Raw genomic sequence first — 20,386 nt, forward strand, 5'->3', positions numbered from 1 at the left:
GAGATTTAACAACTGAAGATTGCTTCGACAGAAAACGCTGGAAATTAGGATGCGAGAAGCGGCGCCAGCTGTAGAAGACTCGCTTGTTATATATATCATATTTGTAAGTACCCAGTTGTAAATTTTTATACATAAATGTTTACAAACATGAAAGTTATAGCGAAAAATAAAATTTTAATTTTGCACTTTAACACCCTGTTTATCTTTCTTAATATCAACATTTTATTAAAGCAATTTGGCTTAAATCGTAATATTTGAAAGGGTAGAATCTATTGTTTCTTTTTGTACAATTACTTAAGGACCACCCTGTATACCTATACCATGCGGTCCATATGTATGGAATAAATTCATTTTTAGCGTTATTATGTACTATCTGAAAAAAACCTGAAACAGGTCGATTTTTATTCTTAAATTGATAATTTACAGTATGAAAATATTATCTCCTTCCAGCACCCCCTTTGAATTATAAGCACTCCCTCGAAACTTTTAAATAACAAAGGGGGCCGTGTGGCACCTTGTTAGAAAGGGATTTTAGTCCTCTGTTCAGCAATATAAAGTTTTTTGAGTTTGTGCAGTCATAACTGAGAAAATTGATTTTTACAATTAAATTAAATGTTCAACTTGACCACCATTTTCTTGGCAATAACCGAGGCGATTTTGGAATTCTCGTACAACATTTTGTATGACCTCGGGGGTTATTTTGTTAGTTTCTTCCGTTATCCTAATTTTTAAATCAGCAATATTGCCTGGTGTATTAAAATATATTATAGAAATAATCAAGTATTGTCGTATCTGTTCTGCTAAACATTAGGGAAAAAACTTTGAAGACAATAAAATATTATTCAAAAAGCCAAATAAACAATTGATATGAATCTAGTAGGCTGCTGTCATTTAGGTATTTAAAGTTACTAAAAGACGTCAGTATAATATTTGTGCGCGTATTAAATTTGTCCGAGACTCAAAGTATAGACATTTTAATTATGATTGGTTTTGGTAATAAAACAAGAACTCAAAAGGAGGTTTGTGAAATGTTTAATAATAAATACCTTGGTCAACAAGTTTCGCAGTCTAGTTAGAAAAATTGAAAAGAAGTTTCGTTATACTGGACGTGTAAAAAATATTGAAAAACCAGGTAGAAATGTTAAATTTACTGATGAAAAAAAGTTAGATGTACTTCTAGAGATTGAGGAAAATGCGCATAAGACAACTCGAAAACTGGCCGCCGTCAATGATGTAAGTAAATCATCTATTTTGAGAGTTTTACATAAAGAAAAATACCACCCTTACAAAGCTGTTGGTTCAGGATTTAAATGAAGATGATCCCGATAGAAGGCAAGAATTCTGTGAAATGATGATGGGCAGAATGAACGCAATAGACCAAACAGTATTGCTGATTTAAAAGTTAGGAAACCGGAAGAAATTAACAAAATAACCCCCGAGGCCGTACAAAATGTTGTGCGAGAATTCCAAAATCGCCTCGGCGATTGCCAAGAAGTGAATGGTGGTTATTTTGAACATTTAATTTAAAATTACATTGAAAAATACATTCTAAATATTATGTGACATTATTATCTTCATTCAACCTAAAGTTTTGTGATAGAGACATTATCAAAATTTTACATCTTAAAAATCAATTTTCTCAGTTTTCATTTGAACCAAACTTAAAAAACTTTATATTTCTGAACGGAGGACTAAAATCCCTTTCTAATAAGGCATCACACGACCCCCTTTGTTATTTAAAATTTTCGAGGGGGTGCTGGAAGGGGATAATATTTTTATACTGTAAATTGTCAATTTAAGAATAAAAATCGACCTTTGTCAGGTTTTTTTTAGATAGTACATAATAACGCCAAAAATGAATTTATTCCACACTCCACACATATGGACCGCATGGTATGTAATATATATATATATATATATATATATATATATATATATATATATATATATATATATATATATATATATATATATATATATATATATATATATATATATATATATATATATATATATATATATATATATATATATATATATACAGCGGTGAAATAAGTGTACTCTTTTAACTAAGTTTCAAGCTTTCGAAAATGTTTATTTTCATCATCAGGAAAAACTGAAATAAAGTGCTACTGTTAGTAAAGCATCCTCGAAACCTATTAAGAATGTAAAAGGTTATAAAAACTTACGTTAATGAGATTTGTCTTTCGTGGATGTTCTACTCACATGTGACAATATCACGCACCACTCATTGATTGAGTCAATAATTAAATAATCTATAAATTGCATGGTGTAAAGGACCAAACTTGACAATTATATTTACTTTTAACACATAAGATAAAGACGATTACAACGATTTAAAACGGCCACGTGTGCCGGCCAACAGTGGAGTGTTAGGTTAAGAGTAGCTGTCATTCCTGGACATGGCAAATGACAGAACTTCTTCTTGTTTTCTTTGTCTTATGTAGTACTACTATATTACACATCAAAATTTAACAAAGATTGTATTTAGGTTGAAAGAACAATTTTTATTTGTATTAAGATGAAAAAATACTAAATAAAGAAACCTGAAACTTTACAATGACTCAGATGTTGAAACATCATTGACATGTGAATGTGTATCCAAATATAATAGGTAGGAGTAAATGGAGCTTAACTGATTAATGTCACTCCTTTTGTTCATTGCGTTTGAATTTTGAGCAATGAATGCCATTTCTAAGAAGATTGTTTTTTTGTAATTGGTTTCAGTAGCTAAAACTTTGACTGATTCATAATTCATTATGTGATGTTCTTTATTTACATGTTCTGCAAGGGCAGATCTTTCCGGATATAGTCTGCTGTCGCTTCGATGACTGATTAAGCGACTACCTAGGCTACGCGTGGTTTGTCCCACATATACCAAATTACAATTGTTGCAAGGAATCTGGTACACAACGCTGGAACAATCGTTGATGTCACTTTTATCTTTGACTTTGGAATATATTGATCTCGCAGTTAATGAAGTTTTAAAGGCTATTTTTAAATTAGTGAAATCTTTAAAATGTCTTGTCAGTCTGGGTGTTATGCCTTTTATGTATTTTAATGAAGTATATGAGCAATTATTGTCACAAGTGGAGAACAAAATGCCAATTGCTCATATACTTCATTAAAATACATAAAAGGCATAACACCCAGACTGACAAGACTTTTTAAAGATTTCACTAATTTAAAAATAGCCTTTAAAACTTCATTAACTGCGAGATCAATATATTCCAAAGTCAAAGATAAAAGTGACATCAAAGATTGTTCCAGCGTTGTGTACCAGATTCCTTGCAACAATTGTAATTTGGTATATGTGGGACAAACCACGCGTAGCCTAGGTAGTCGCTTAATCAGTCATCGAAGCGACAGCAGACTATATCCGGAAAGATCTGCCCTTGCAGAACATGTAAATAAAGAACATCACATAATGAATTATGAATCAGTCAAAGTTTTAGCTGCTGAAACCAATTACAAAAAAAGAATCTTCTTAGAAATGGCATTCATTGCTCAAAATTCAAACGCAATGAACAAAAGGAGTGACATTAATCAGTTAAGCTCCATTTACTCCTACCTATTATATTTGGATACACATTCACATGTCAATGATGTTTCAACATCTGAGTCATTGTAAAGTTTCCAGGTTTCTTTATTTAGTATTTTTTCATCTTAATACAAATAAAAATTGTTCTTTCAACCTAAATACAATCTTTGTTAAATTTTGATGTGTAATATAGTAGTACTACATAAGACAAAGAAAACAAGAAGAAGTTCTGTCATTTGCCATGTCCAGGAATGACAGCTACTCTTAACCTAACACTCCACTGTTGGCCGGCACACGTGGCCGTTTTAAATCGTTGTAATCGTCTTTATCTTATGTGTTAAAAGTAAATATAATTGTCAAGTTTGGTCCTTTACACCATGCAATTTATAGATTATTTAATTATTGACTCAATCAATTAGTGGTGCGTGATATTGTCACAAGTGAGTAGAACATCCACGAAAGACAAATCTCATTAACGTAAGTTTTTATAACCTTTTACATTCTTAATAGGTTTCGAGGATGCTTTACTAACAGTAGCACTTTATTTCAGTTTTTCCTGATGATGAAAATAAACATTTTCAAAAGCTTGAAACTTAGTTAAAAGAGTACACTTATTTCACCGCTGCAAATCCCAATAAACCTCAAAGCTCCGTTTTCTAACGTTGTCAGCAAAGACTTCTTTTCCTATATATATATATATATATATATATATATATATATATATATATATATATATATATATATATATATATATATATATACATACATATATACAGGGTGGTCCTTAAGTAATTGTACAAAATGAAACAGTAGATTCTACACTTTAAAATATTACGATTTAAGCCAAATTGTTTTAATATGTTGATATTAAGAAAGATTAGTGTTGCCCAAATGCAAGAATAAGACGAGACTTGACAGTCTTGGTCTTGCGCCAATACACCTGGTCTTGGTATTGCACACACGGTCTTGGTCTTGCAGTTTCCCATTAGCCTATTGCTATTTATCAAACGTTACTTTAGATCTTAGAACAACGTAACAAAGTAAGTACATTTTAAGCTTGAATTAACATAGCCATAATAAAGACTAACCAAATTAATAAATGTCTAAACAACTGACACCGTGTGGGGTTTGAAGCCACGATCTAAGCGATCCTTGCCTATGCTCTAACTAGCTCAGCTATCTACCATGCCCCACGGAAGTCAATCTGTTTCTTAATAGACGTTTGCATTTACTAAGCTTACATGTGCTAAAACATGGTTAAAACAGAAAAAAAAAAAACAAATTAATGACATAAGCATGCCTGTATTTTAAAGAACATTATCTGGCTAGAAAGGGATTGATGGACATGGTGGGCAAAAAATCCACATACATGTATCAAGGGCACATATATTTTAGGCGATAAGATAACAAACTATAATCCATTTATTAAAGCAAAATAAATGTTTTTACCAATCTTATATCTACTGGTATACAGGGTGGTCCTTAAGTAATTGTACAAATAGAAACCATCGATTCTGTACTTTAAAATATTACGATTTAAGCCAACTTGCTTTAATAAAATGTTGATATTAAGAAAGTTACAGGGTGTTACAAGTAGAAATTTAAAATTTTATTTTTCGCTATAACTTTTACGTTTGTAAAGATTTTTGGACAAAAATTTACAGTTGGATGCTTTTGAGTAGGATAAATTATAATTTTATACATACTTTAATGTAACTAATAGAGGTCGCCACATATGCCACATGTGTGGCATAAATTTGCGCTTAACCTTTTTGCTCTTTCAGTTAGCTCTATTTGTGTTAAAAAATATTAAGGATACATTATTTTTACAAAGAAAAGGTATACTTGTTAGTAACATGAAAATTCAACCGTTTTCGAGATAATCGCATTTTATAAGTCAGCGGCATAATGATTCTTAGTTTGATATTTGAGCGGTAAAGCACTGAATACCTGTAGATAAGCATAATTCATAGTTTATTCTTATTAAAATAACTCAAAAATGATAATGTAACATCACAAAATGGGTGCTAAATGTCTTATTGGGAAAAAGATTCTTCATCTTCTTCTTTAGGTGCCGTGTCCGTATTCAGAAGTTGGCCGTCATCATGTTTACAATTTCTCTTTTCTATCGCTTCTTCATCATTCAATCTTCGGTTATCCACTGCTGGACATAGATCTCCCTCATAATTTTCCATCTATTTCGATCTTGTGCCTCTTGCATCCAATTCCTATGACAACGTTTTAGATCGTCAGTCCAACGTGTTACTTTTTCTCTATTGTAAAATGCCGAAAACCCAAAATATTTGGTTTATGCAAGATGGTATACCACCACATTCTAGAAAGAAGGCAGTTAGAACATACTTAAATACAACTTTTCTAAACGTTGGATTGGTCGTGGTAGTCATATTCCTTGGCAATGTGGTAAGATATTGATATAATTATTTAATTCACAAAAAATCCGAAAAGAATAGTTGTTATTCATTACATAAATTGTTTACCCATTTTTATTGATACAAATAGAAACTAGAGCACAGGTATTAAATAACACATATGTGTCTTGTTTCATAATATTTTTGCTACAAATCTTACCTTAAAAACTCAGCATTTTTAAAAAAACATCATCGTTGGTCTAATAACCGATTCTGTTATAAATATAGTAAACACACAGGCAATTTAGTTCAGCATAATATTAGTTCGTTAGTAAATCATAATAGTCCATTTGTTTGAGATGTAATTATAGTTACTCGTAAGCTGTAAGGTAATCATATAAATAAGTAATTTCATCGATAGGTTATCCGTGTGTATATAAGTAACCAATGAACGAGATACATCACAATTTAACACATTATTTAACCTCTGCGACAAATAAGATGTGGTTCCATAATATACCATAAGATTGGATATGTATCCAAAAGAATATATTCATCCATTATACATTATAGCCACCACGTAGCCCAGAATTTAATCTGCTTGATTCTGGTATATGGGGCGCATTAAAACAACTTGTCTATAAGAATCCCATAAACATTTGCAACCAACTATGAGAAGAAATAAATACTGCAGCAGTTTCTTTATAACCAATGATGCTATTTAATATGAGACGCTCTTTTATGGAATATATTGACAAATCAATTAAAGAAAATGGTGGACATGTCGAACACTTACTTTGACAAAAAGTTATGTTATTTAGTTTAACTATTTCTTAATTTGGCTTGTAAACAAAATGTTTTGATTATGACTTTAATTTAACATAAAAAGTAAAATGTTTGATGTAAAATCCCATTATTCTGTTATTTTGTCAAATTCTATTATTAATTATTCTGCTGACATATTTATTTTATTTAATATTTCGTTAACTATTACCTTTAGTTAAAGGTATTTTATACCAAAATTCAGAAGTATTAATGTTTTTGTCTATTTTTTCTTCGTTGCTCGGAGTAATTGCCTTAAATCAGAAATATTCAGCTGATTGGTAAAATGCGATTATCTCGAAAACTGTTGAGTTTTGAAGTTATTAACAGGTATACCTTTTTTTTTGTTAAAATAATGTATTTTTAATATTTTTTATCCCAAATACAGGTAACTTAAAGAGTAAAAAAGTTAAGTGCAAATTTTTACCACATATGTGGCGCGCTCTATCATATACGTCAAAGTGTGCATCAAATTATAATTTCTCATATTTAAAAGTACCCAAGGTCCTTAACTGTCGCGATTGACGAACATACCTAAAAACAAACTTACACAATCTCAATTTTGCAGTTATTTTAAGAACGTATGAACTATTTATACCAAGTTGTAGAAAGAAAGTAGCGATACATTACAATCGTCTAAAAGGTAGCTCCATACACCTCTAAAAGGTAGCCCCATACACCAAAAAAGATAGTATTTTTTAACATACCTTATTTCCTTCAAAATATCCTGCCACTTTTCCAGACTTTGTTTACCCAGATAGGACATCTTCTTGACAGCCACAATTTCTCGAGTAAGAAGACATCTTGCGTAATAAACGGCCCCAAAACTTCCATGGCCAATTTCCCTCAAATCTTCAAAAATCTTCTCAGGGTCGTGCTTAAAAAACAGATCAGCAATCTCAGGATCGCGCAGGCTACCCGGGCGAGGCACGGGTGCCATATTTTGAACTTCCACAGCTATACTGACATTTCCTAAAAATGATTTTAATATAAATTTCAAAATATAAATATAAAATATTCATTCAGAGAGAAATTTATACAATAATTATTTTATTATTAAATAAATATAAATTTTTTTGTTTCGTTTCCTATCCTCCTTCTGGCTACACATTGATATCTAATTAACCTAGAAGGGAACCGAGATGTGTAAAATGTATGCGGAAACATCTAAAGATAGCGAAAAACTACGTAATAAAGAACCTAAATGTGTGCACTGTGGTGGCCCCCATCACTGCAATAGCTTTGTAACAGTTAAAAAACAAACAGAAACCTGCAACCATACCACAAAATAAGACGGCTAACATCGAAAACCCTACACAAAAACAACCAAGAGAAGTAAACCAAATACAAATATATGAGTAAATATCCTGTAAAGAACAAGATCAAGTAGTAGGGAACGATCCCAATTCGATAACAAAGATGCGTTACACCCATTAATGGAAAGCATGATTAAAAAAGAAGAATTCAATAAATTAGTCCTAAAAAGACTAAATAGCATAGAAACAACAAATATAAAACGCGAATCCTTAACAAAAAAGTGTCCCTCGATTCAGACGGTGTCGGAATGTAAATAAACAAGGTTTGTAACCCGGACGATAGATGCGCTGATAATATTTTTTTGTGCAGTTCACGTACAAACTTTCAGTAATTGTCGTGAGATGAATGTTAAGCCGAGCGGCAACGTGCTTGACTGATAACACTGGTCAACAAAAATTAAATTTTTTTTGTGACATGGATTTCATTATGTACAATATCATCAGAAACCCGGAAATAAACTTGAATTTTTTATATCACCCATACTTTATTTGGTACAAAGAATTGAGCATTGTAGGGGAATATATCAATTTTAGTATATTCTTCGCGGTGCGCTTGGCTTTCAACAGACTAGTTCATTTACCTTGATAGCGCTTTTACATGTCTACAACGTCTTGGTGGAACCGTTCTCCATGTTCATCACTTACGCACCTAAATTTTATGGAAAGAAATTCAGATGAGTATTTAGGAGGTGAATTTTTAGAGACATGTTACATCTTATTTCTCTGTAGACAGTAAGTAATTCAGTGACAAGATCTTTGTAATTGTCAGCTTTAACATTGCAAAGAAAATGTGACACAACTCTTTTAAAAGCTTTCTAGTAAATTATTAAATTCAGCGTATGAAATTAGATGAGGTTTTGAGGAATATTCTGGTCCTTGAAATAGTGGATCATTGCCTACTTCCTCTTTTAATTGTATATCACCAGATGAAACCTTAAAACTTTCACGTTCTTCTTCGTCCACATTCAAAGTCTTTAGGTGGTTTTGGGATAGAAAGAGTTTCCTATGTTCGACGGGACGGAATAGCTGATGGTAAATAGGGATACTGCACAGTATTCTTGGAATTTGGGTCCGATGCTCTGAATTTTCATGAGACAAGAGTAACAATCTATAACATAAGCTATCGGTTGTCCATATCATTGCTGCTGCAAAGCGCGTTCGACGTTACGTCTTACAAAATATATGAGGGGCCTATGACTTATCTTGATGTCCTTTATCTCCGAAATAAAGTTTGACAGTTAGTTCCTCAAACATATAACAAAAACTGTTATCCTGATTTACACACTGCTTAGACATTTAACTTTGTTGGTAATTCACAATCATTCACAGTATGCTTATATAAATGAACAAAACAAATGTAAAACACAAACACTTAGCTACGTTTACTTAGCTGAGTACAAAATAAACAACTGATCGAATCCTAGCATGCAACATAGCAAATGAAAGGGGAGGATATAACGAATATATTAAGATAAAAAACAAACAAGGCAACTACCAAAAGGGCACTACACAGTATCTTCATTATTAATGAACTTATAGCGACATACGAAATGTCACATGACAATATGGATGATAATAGACACACTATAAGATAAATTTGCGTTATTGACCTGAAGAAGACCTCTGACTGATTACAAAATAAACAACTAGCTGAATCCTAGCATATAACACATCAAATTAAACAACGTGAGACGTATGGTACATAAATGTATATAGCATGCCATCAAATATATATATATATATATATATATATATATATATATATATATATATATATATACATACAGGGTATAGTACAAAAACATGATATTCGATCAGAAGAGCATCAGATCCAGACTGCCTAAACGTCTTCCAACGTCTTGTAAGAATTCTTTCGAAAAAAAAAATTCAATTAAAAGCATAAGGTTGATTCCTAGTTGCATACTATATTTTACCACCTCCATACAATCATCCTTCATATTCGAAATATGTTTAAACGTTACAGATGTATTTTCAAACGTCAACTGTTGAACGTGGACCTCCAGTAAATATTGAAATATATAGAAAAGACAGTTTATTTACTCGTTTTTTTTTGTATAAGAAACCAGTTCACGAAAGGTTATTGACTAGATGAATCGATATGTCGTGGAATGCAATTTTAGATTCCTTATGTTGGTCAATCCATCGTCTGTTTGCTTTGGAAATTGTAGAAGGCACATATTTAGACAATAATCTGAATTTCGGTTCGGCTATCTTCTCAATACTAATATGAGAGAATTAAAGATTTTCGTTGGTGCCCATTTGATAATGAGATGTATTTCCATATCCCAGATTACATATGTATTGGAGACAAGAAATGTAACTTGAGATTATAACAAAACACATTACACGCGAGCGTTTTAAAACTTTACGTACAGCTTTTCAAGTAATTGATAGAGACACGTCTGAAGAAGGTGATACCAATATACTCTGGAAGATACAGCCGATTATAACCAGAGTGAAGAGGGCTTGTGAAAAGCTGTTAAGAGTTCCATCATATTATTCCATCGATGAACAGATAATACCTTTTTGCGGAACATGCCCAAAAAGCTTGCGCCAAGTAGTCAAAAATAAACCGCGTCCACAGGGGTTAAAAATGTCTGTAGCAACAACCAGTGACGACATTATGATAGATTTGAAGTCTACCAAGGAGTGGGAACACCTTTTCCTGATAAATCGCTTGGAGTAGGAGCTGCTGTCATATTGCATCTATCCAAGTCAATTCCTCCGGGAAGTTGTATCTATTTCGATAGATATTTTACTTCAATTCCATTGTTGGAACGCCTGTCAGAATTGGGAATGCATGGTTCTGGAACGTTAATGTTTAACAGATTGTGCTTGATCACTGTATGGAATACTACCGTACATACATAAAAACAAAGAAATGGACTCTGAAGGTAATACTTCATTTTTATAGATTTATCGGTCGTGAATGCTTGACGTCTTTACAAATTCCAAGCTATTGCTTCTCATATCCCCAAAAAGAAAATTAAAGATTTACTTAAATTTCGACTTGAATGTCTGATAGGAGCACCAGCAAAAAAACGTGTTTTAACGGATGAAACTAACCTACAGATTGAGAATGTACATCCAGATCTAAATCCTAAAAGATACAGACCATGTCTTCAACGATCAGAAACAAGACGATACGACGGACATGAACATTTTTCGCTGTTTGACCAAATTGATAGTCCCAGATCATGCAGGCTTGAAAACTGTGGCAGCAGAACTAAAATAAGATGTGAAAAGTGCAATGTATATCTGTGTTTGTCGCGAGTGAAATCATGTTTCAAAGACTATCATAAGAACTAGCATTTAAAATGTTTACTTAATGTGAAAATAATAAATAAATAAATAATAACGTTAATACCACCTTTAATACTTGAGTTTTGTTGAAATTAACTACTACTTCTTGCACCAACGCACGATCGTGCGTTCATGTTCTATTAGCCCAGAAAGCACGAACGTGGCATAGCTGTATTTGTAGAGGGGAGGAAGTGATATTTTTTTAAAGATTTTTTTGATGTTCTTTAGCCTTTAAATATAACATATAACAAGAAAAAATTATAATTTTCACAAAATAAAGTCTTGGGCCTGAAAGGGTTAACCCTTTCAGGCCGCCCCTACACGATCGTGACGTTTCATTTCAAAAATTCCCATGCATTAGAAACTGATCGTTTCAGATTCATAGCAGCTCCAAATAATAGTGCATGAATCATACTAAGTGTATGATTCGCATCTTCGCGTTATACTATCGCATCTTCACGTTAATAGACAGTTAAATGTTATCTGCGAGCAAAAATGTCGGTGTATTTTAATGATGGCAGTGGTCGCAGTAAGTACCATTTCTCACTAATTTTCATTGGAGAAAGATTTAATAATTGACTTTATAACGTTTGTAAAGGAATAGACAATGTACGCAAATAGTAATTACATAAAAATATCTATTTTCACAAGCAAATTTTCTTGATCAAAAGTAAATAAGAACGATCGTGGGTGTCCGTTCCGTATTCACTTTTTAAAAGTTATTTGTCACCTGTATTTAAAATAGGGTTTTTAAATTTTTTTTTAATTAATTTAAATTTTTATTGTTGCAGAAGTCGAGTTAACAGATGAATTAGTTCTGCAGCTTATTGGTGATGGAGACAATTCGGAAGTAGAAAGTATAGCTGACCTTGAAGAAGTAATAGAAAGTACTAAAACGTTGAAAAATATTTACGCCGAAGAACCTTCTTGTTCTTCTGGTAACCCAAACGCTATTGTATTAGGAGACAATAGTAGTCAACGTCCTACTGAATCAAAACAGAACAACAGCGTGATCAGTTGAAGAAGGCTCTAGAGGCAAATAACATTTATTCAAAAAGATCACAGTTATTTAATAAGTTGTATAATAACCGTTGTAACAAGTTACAATGGTTAGTTGTAGGTTGAGCCGTTTAGACGTTACAAGCTTAGTGTCCTTTTGGCAATACGCCGTCATCTTTGTTTTTTGAGTTAGCGTATTCGTTACCCCCTCCCCTTTTCAACGATACCTTGCACGTTGTTGTACGTTGATCCGTTTAGACGTTACAAGCTTAGTGTCTTTTTGGCAATACGCCGCCATCTATGTTTTTTGTGTCTACGTGTTTGTTGGCCCCTCTCCTATATGGTTTCGGTCACGACTAAAGGTTCGGAACCATGCTAAGTTACGTGTTGGTCGGTAATGTAGATCCAATGCTTACCGACATTGGCGCCATTGACGTCACACTGTCTGGCCCAACCGACCCATACTCTGCTTTTTTTTTTATTTAATTTAAATTTTTATTGTTGCAGCAGTCGAGTTAACAGACGAATTAGTTCTGCAGCTTATTGGTGATGGAGACAATTCGAAAGTAGAAAGTATAGCTGACCTTGAAGAAGTAATAGAAAGTACTAAACCGTTGAAAAATATTCACGCCGAAGAACCTTTCACGCCGAAGAACCTTCTTGTTCTTCTGGTAACCCAAACGCTATTGTATTAGGAGACAATAGTAGTCCAAGTCCTACTAAATCAAAACAGAACAACAGCGTGATCAGTCGAAGAAGGCTCTAGAGGCAAGTACCATTTATTCAAAAAGATCACAGTTATTCAATAAGACAGTCAACAGACATTAACATCAGAAATCCACTAAAATATTTCAAAGATTATTTTGACGATTTTTTTGAGCATGCTGCTATGTGTATTAATAATTACCACCTCCGAAAAACTGGTCGTGTGCTGAATACTAAGGCAACAGAATTTAAAAAACTCATTGGGGTACATATCATTATGGGTTGTATCCCTTATCCACGATTATACATGTACTGGCGTAACGAAATGCGTTTGCCTTTAGTTGCAAACGTAATTTCAAGAGAAAGATTAAAAATTTTACGTGCGGCATTTCATGTCGTAGATAGTGATTCAGCTTTGCCAGAAAATATGAATTCACTTTGGAGAGTACAACCAGTATTGGATCAAGTTAAGAGAACGTGCAACAGAAAGAATGCCGGGATATTACTCTATCGACGAGCAGATAATCCCATTTAGCGGTATGTGCCCTCTAAGGATAGATAGATAGATATAATTTATTCATCCACAAAATTTACACAATTCTTACAAAAAAAATGTATAAATCTTATTGGACTAGTCAAAATTTTAGTACAAAAGAGTACAATACATAGTAAAAGTACACATGATTAAAATAAAACAGTGATTACAATAAAATAAATAAGAAATAAAAGTTACAAATACAAATTTAGAACTATTGTTGCAAAAATGTTAAAAATTTAAAAATCCATCAACACTTTAGAATGTGTTGTCCATTAACCCTACACTGCGCGGTGTAACAGATATGACACGTCTCGATTTCAAAGCAGTTATTTTAAATTTAAATACGTTTAAAACTACACTGCGCAGTGTGTACATTCTGCTACAACCTTATTTATAATGATAAGAAAGTCGGATTTAGTCTAAGGTTGGTAGGCTGTGAGACTTGCTACCGTACGGACGCATATCACAAACTAGCACCTCTCACCACGCTGAAGTCTAAGCGACTAACAGAGTACCCCAATTCAATTTGGTCGGATTACGAACTGAATTGTTCCAATCTGACCGCTGAATTTTCTAACAATTTTGTAAATCAGGATATCTTTGATTTAGTCTTTTTCAAGACTAAAGAAGTAGATAAAACTGAGGTTTTTTTCGAAAATAACTAATTTAATTTCAGATTCCAATCCTTTCCGAAGGGATTTTCCAATCCACAGACGTCTTTTCAAGACAAAGAAAACCAGGCCCACCTCCCGAAGAGGTGGTGGACCCGCCCAGGACCAGTTACAAAATAACGACTCGACCCAGACAACACCAGGACAAGAGATATTGGAAATAATGTCTCAAAATAACATCGAAATCATGGAGGAAGAACCATTCCAGACGGTGAAGTGTAATAGAAGAAACTCGAGAGAGGACATTCAAGGGGCCAGACAAAGAACTTCCACCTCAACAAGCGCGGGAACCTCCGGATCCGGACTCGTGACCAGGAACCGTTACCAAATACTTGAGTCGGTGAGTATAGAAGAGAACTCAGGTGTCAAGAAGAAGGAAAGAATCCCTCCAATAGTAATTGCAGGCCAAATAGGAAGTTATTCCACGTTCATAAAGGAAATCAGGGAACTACTTGGACACAATAACTTCCAAATCGCTCCAGCGGGAAAAGCAGGTACAAGAGTTTTCACCAGAAACAATCAAGACTACGAGAAGTTGAAACAAGACTTCATCACCACCAGCACAGCATTTCACACATATACGAAAAAATCTGAAGTTACCAAGAAAATCGTAATGAAGGCAGCACCAGGAATGGACTTGGACGAAGTAGAGGCAGAGCTCAGAGAACAGGGAATAGTCGCCAAAGTAACCGAAATGAGGACCAGGCAGCAAGGAAAAACCAGCAGATCATACCTTCTCCAAGTAGATAAACAGCAAGACCTAAAAGAAGTCAAGAGGATAAATGGCCTCCAAAACATACGAGTAAGATGGGATACATATGCCAAACCAACCAGAGCCACGCAGTGCTTCAATTGCCAAGAGTTCGGACATTCAGCCAGGAATTGCTATAAGACACCCAGATGCATGAAGTGCGCCATGAACCACCCAACCAGGACCTGCCCTCTACCCAAAGGAAAGGTCAATAAAGTCAAGTGCTGCAACTGCGGAGAAGATCATACATCCAACAACCCAATGTGCAGGAAGCACATAGAATATTTGGACCAGCAAGCGCAGAGAAGAGCGAGAAGCCAACCACAACCCAAAGTTGCACCTCCACCGCACCCATCAGCATTCAGGACCACCACCAGCGAACTCTCCTACGCTCAATCAGCAAGAGGGAACCAACAACAATCCACAAGTCACTCAGAAGGCATCAAGAACACATGGGCCGAAATTAACAAAATAGTAAACGTAGAAAAAATGATGGCACTCCTCCAGGATATGAAGAGAGAACTTTTAGCAGCAAAATCATTCACCGAACACGCAATGATTTTCATGAAATACGAAGACATCTATAATGCCGCTTAAGCACCTCAAGATACTCCAACTCAACATAGATTCACTAAGGTTACGAATTAACGAACTGCGGGAAACGGTGATAAGACATACTCCAGATGTCATATGTCTTTCAGAAACACTCTACATGACGACCACACAGCTGCCAAGAATTACAAACTACGATGGATATGGAAGGAGAGACATACCCAACAAAAGAGGAGTGGCAATCTATGTTAAAAATAACATAGAATGGAATCAGGTTGTATTAGAAACTAATCAATTTGAAAATGTAGGTATTAAAGTAGGTACTACTAATATTTTTTCTATTTACAGGAAGAAGGGAGAAAATCCAGCTCTTGAAGAATTAGATGCCATGCTTAACTCAGCAACAACCGTAGTGCTAGCCGGAGATTTCAACGCTCAACATACATCATGGGAATGCAACTCGGATACAAGAGATGGAACAATAATACTAAGGTACTGTGAAGACAGAAACAAGATGTTATTCGCACCAGACGAACCGACAAGAATCAACCCTATAAGAGAACAAAACAACTCAACGTTGGACTTTTTCATCACTAAAGAAGTTATTATGGAAGATGTCAGGACCAACTTCGAATGCAGTTCGGATCACAAACCAGTTACAGGACGGATGACATCCAGAGTAGATCTTCCCACTATAGAACCAGTCGAAAGATGGCGTTGGAAGGATGCAAATTGGCCAAACTACAGAAGACAACTCAACCAAATCGAGATGAAGAGGGAATTCCAATCTACAGAAGAAGTCGAAAGAAAAATTGAAGAGATAACAAGAAAAATTCAACAAGCCATGGAAGACAACATACCAAAACGAACAACAAAGGACTCATCATCTCAACCGAACTACAGGACCTAATAAAGGACAGAAATAAGGCCAGAAAAGCATTCCAGAGAACAAGAAGACAGGAATTCAAGGAATACGGAGATACACTCTCTGAAGAAATAAGGGTCTTACAGAAAACCAATGGCACAACAACATTAGAAAAGCTGAAGAAAATCAAGAAAATATATGGAAGATGCGGAATACACTTTGAAACCCAAGAAAAAGTGGATGCAATAGCAAGAAAAATGGCAGCTACACATAGGCAGAACCAGGACATGTCAGACGCAAGAACAAGAGAAGAAGTCAACAATGAATACAACAGAATCAAAAGAAGAAATGAATTCCTAATAGAAGAAGAAGACTACACCAGCCCTAACGAAGTTTCCAAAATCATCAGGAAACTTAAAGGAAGCAGAGCACCAGGTCCTGAAGGAATTCACAACATCACCCTCAAGGAACTACCAAAGAAGATTATAGTACAACTGTACTATATCTTCAAATTCTGCCTAGAAAAAGGACATTTCCCAAACAACTGGAAACACGCCAAGATTATCCCACTACTAAAACCTAGGAAGGATGGAAGAAGACCAGAAAGTTACAGGCCAATATCTCTCCTCGAAACAATAGGAAAAATACTGGAAAAAATCATTTACAAAAGACTGACGAAACATGCAGAAAGAAGAAGAATTATACAAGAAGAAAAATTCGGATTCAGAAAAGGAAGGAATTGCGAACTTCAGCTAGCAAGAATTATCAGCGATACGAAGATAAGATTCAACAGAAAATAAAGGACAGGATTAGCTATACTGGATATAGAAAAAGCATACGATACGGTTTGGAAAAAGGCACTAATCTTCAAGATGGACAAAGCTGGTCTTCCTCATTACTTAATCAATATTTGTGATATGTATTTATCTAATAGAACTTTTCAAGTTTCAGCTGACCAAAAGATGTCAACGATACAAGAAATCCAGGAAGGGATGCCTCAGGGCAGTATTCTCTCACCCATCTTATACAATATTTTTGTTTCAGATCTACCAACTGATCCAAAAACCTCAACAGCACTTTACGCAGACGATACAGCAGTGTATGCAACCGGAAAAGATGACAGAAGAATAATCAGAAATATGGAAAACCACCTTGGAAAAATCACGAAGTTCACAGACAAATGGAAGATAAAAATCAACGCAGAGAAGACTCAATTCATCATTTTCACTCAGGAACATAACCCACCAGTACACGAAATCCCAGTAGGAGGAAACAGGATCCAAGCAGGAGACGCAGTCAAATACCTAGGAGTTCACCTCGACAGAAAACTCAACTTCCGGTTGCATACACAAAAAACAAAGGTAAAAGCTAATGCTGCTAAAAAACTAATACTCCCCTATATTTTCAGGACCAGTCCACTAACGAAGGCCAAGAAGATCCAGTTGTACCAGGCCTACGTTAGATTGGTGATACTATATGCAGTCCCAGTTTGGAGTTCAATAGCGGAGACCAACTGGAGGAGACTTGAAGCCACAGAGACATCATGCTACCGAATCATAGACGGATCAACATGGGAAGAAAGAATATCCAATGCAACTATCAAAGAAAGGCTCCAGTACACACCACTGAGGGAGGTGGCTGAGAAAAGGACAAGATACTTCTTCCACCAGGCCACAAGAAGACTCCGAAAGACCAGGGACATCCTCGAGAAAAACAGGAATGAGGGGATATACAGAAGCACCCATAAGCTGATCGACCACCTGATCAGGGTCTAGCCGGATGGTTGCCGAAGAACAGCCAACCAGGGAAGTAGGTACGATGCCACAAAAAGTACCTACAGAAGAAGACGTCAGGATGCCACCAGCAGAAGTCCAGGAATCCGAGAGGAAAAATTACCAATATCAGGCGGTGCAAGAGCGGGACGTCGTGAAGAAGAAAATGAAATATAAACAATTTGAAATGTAGACTAATAATGGCAATAAACGTTTTTATTTTTATTATATTTAGTCTAAAGCTATTTTCAATGAAATAACGGACCATATTGTTCGCATCGGCATTTACAGGATTAGCACGTCCGGAAGCTTGTACAAAGAATTTAGTTTTGTGGGTGTTATTTACAAGTTATTGTGTTTCAGTTTTATCTATTTTGTATAAGGTATGTATGTTTTTTTTCAGTGCATTATTTTTAAAACAAATACGAGTCAGATTTCCACTGAGAATGGAATTAAAATAGGTTGTTACATATCTGATACATTGCGCATGAGAGTAACTATTTGAAATATTTGTGGGTTATTTTTGAATTGCTTGTGCTTGAACAAAATATACTTTTGTTGCAGGTTTTTAGCCATGTCTAACCGCTTCAGACCTCTTACTCAAAAGGAACTTGAGGAAGCAATCCTCAATTTGACAGATAGTGTGGACGAGCTCGATGGTGAACTGGATGAACTAGACGAAGATGACCTAGATGTTTCACATATGCCAGTAGAATTGGAAGATGGAGTTGTAATACAACTAGAAGAATCAACCAGTAGTGAGTATTCAGATAGTGAAATTAATTCCGTGAATAATACCGACGATCCTCCATCTGTCTCTGTGTCATTGCGAGATACCAAAAAGGAAGCACAGGAATTGAAAGAAAAGTATTCAAAAATAATATGGCGTAAGAAAAATTTAATTCTGAACGAAGAGTTCTCAGTTTTCAGGGGAAAATCCGAGCTTCCTGAAAATATTCTTAATCTCTTATAAACACCTTATAGCTTCTTTAAGTATTTATTTGATGATAATCTTTTTGAAAAAATCACCACGGAATCTAATTTGTATTCGACACAAACTAATCCTAGTAAACCTGCGATGCTTACTACTAATGATATACAACAATATATTGGCGTCTGTATATACATGTCGTTAGTAAAAATGCCAAACGTTAGAAGTTACTGGTCCAATGCTTTAGGACTTCCCCAGATAAAAAAAGTTATGCCCCAAAAAAGATTCGAAAAAATTCGCCAATATTTACATTTTAATGACAATAATTTGATGGTACCAAGAGATCATCCTAATCATGATCGTTTACATAAACTTCGGCCCATTGTCGATGAACTCAACAGAAAATTTCAGTCAGTTCCTCTTCAAAAATATTTATCTGTTGATGAACAACTATGTGCCACCAAAGCTCGACACCATATGAAGCAATATCTTCCAGCGAAACCCCATAAATGGAGATACAAATTGTATGTTCTCTGTGGAACGGATGGTTTTTCATCTAGTTTTGAAATTTATACAGGTTCAGAAAACGATCCAAAATTTCGTGAGATAAATGAACCCGACTTGGGATCAAGTGCCAACGTTGTTGTCAGACTTTGCCGAATAATACCTTGTAATGAAAATTACAGAGTATATTTTGATAATTTTTATACTTCGATACCTTTGATGGTCTACCTATTGCAACGTGGTATTCACTCGTTGGGAACGGTAAGACGATCGAGATTACCTAACTGTAAGCTACCTTCTGACCAGCAACTAAAAAAAGAACCCAGAGGATCTTCTCATGAATTCGTATGTGATATTGATGGTGTTGAGGTATCTTCAGTAATTTGGCTGGATAATAAACCTGTTACATTCCTATCAACATATAAAGGTAAAATGCCATTAACTGAGGCCAAACGTTGGGACAGGAAGCAACATAAGTACGTTACCATTGAATGTCCAAGTTTGGTTACTGAATATAATGCTCATATGGGTGGAGTTGACGCTATGGACAGTTATATTGGTCGTTATAAGATAAAGGTGCGGACAAAAAAATGGTATCTCCGGTTATTTTATCACCTCCTGGATATGACTATTGTCAACAGTTGGCTCCTCTATAGAATATGTTGTGTACTTCAAAATCAGAAATGTTTAACTCAGCCCGAATTT

At 34.7% G+C, this 20,386-nt stretch overlaps 1 protein-coding gene across 5 annotated transcripts in view; it reads right to left on the bottom strand.

Annotated features, from left to right (window-relative positions):
• Tao (Serine/threonine-protein kinase Tao) overlaps positions 1–20,386 on the bottom strand; it is a 468,452-nt gene that overhangs the window by 366,532 nt on the left and 81,534 nt on the right. For all 5 annotated transcript variants that reach the window (XM_072532044.1, XM_072532043.1, XM_072532046.1 and 2 more), the window contains exon 2: positions 7,461–7,725. In XM_072532044.1, the coding sequence (XP_072388145.1) occupies positions 7,461–7,693 (233 nt within the window). In that variant the 5' untranslated portion in view covers positions 7,694–7,725. The remainder of the gene's footprint in view (positions 1–7,460; positions 7,726–20,386) is intronic.

This window comes from Diabrotica undecimpunctata, chromosome 5 (genome assembly GCF_040954645.1).
Source record: "Diabrotica undecimpunctata isolate CICGRU chromosome 5, icDiaUnde3, whole genome shotgun sequence".
Taxonomy (NCBI): domain Eukaryota; kingdom Metazoa; phylum Arthropoda; class Insecta; order Coleoptera; family Chrysomelidae; genus Diabrotica; species Diabrotica undecimpunctata.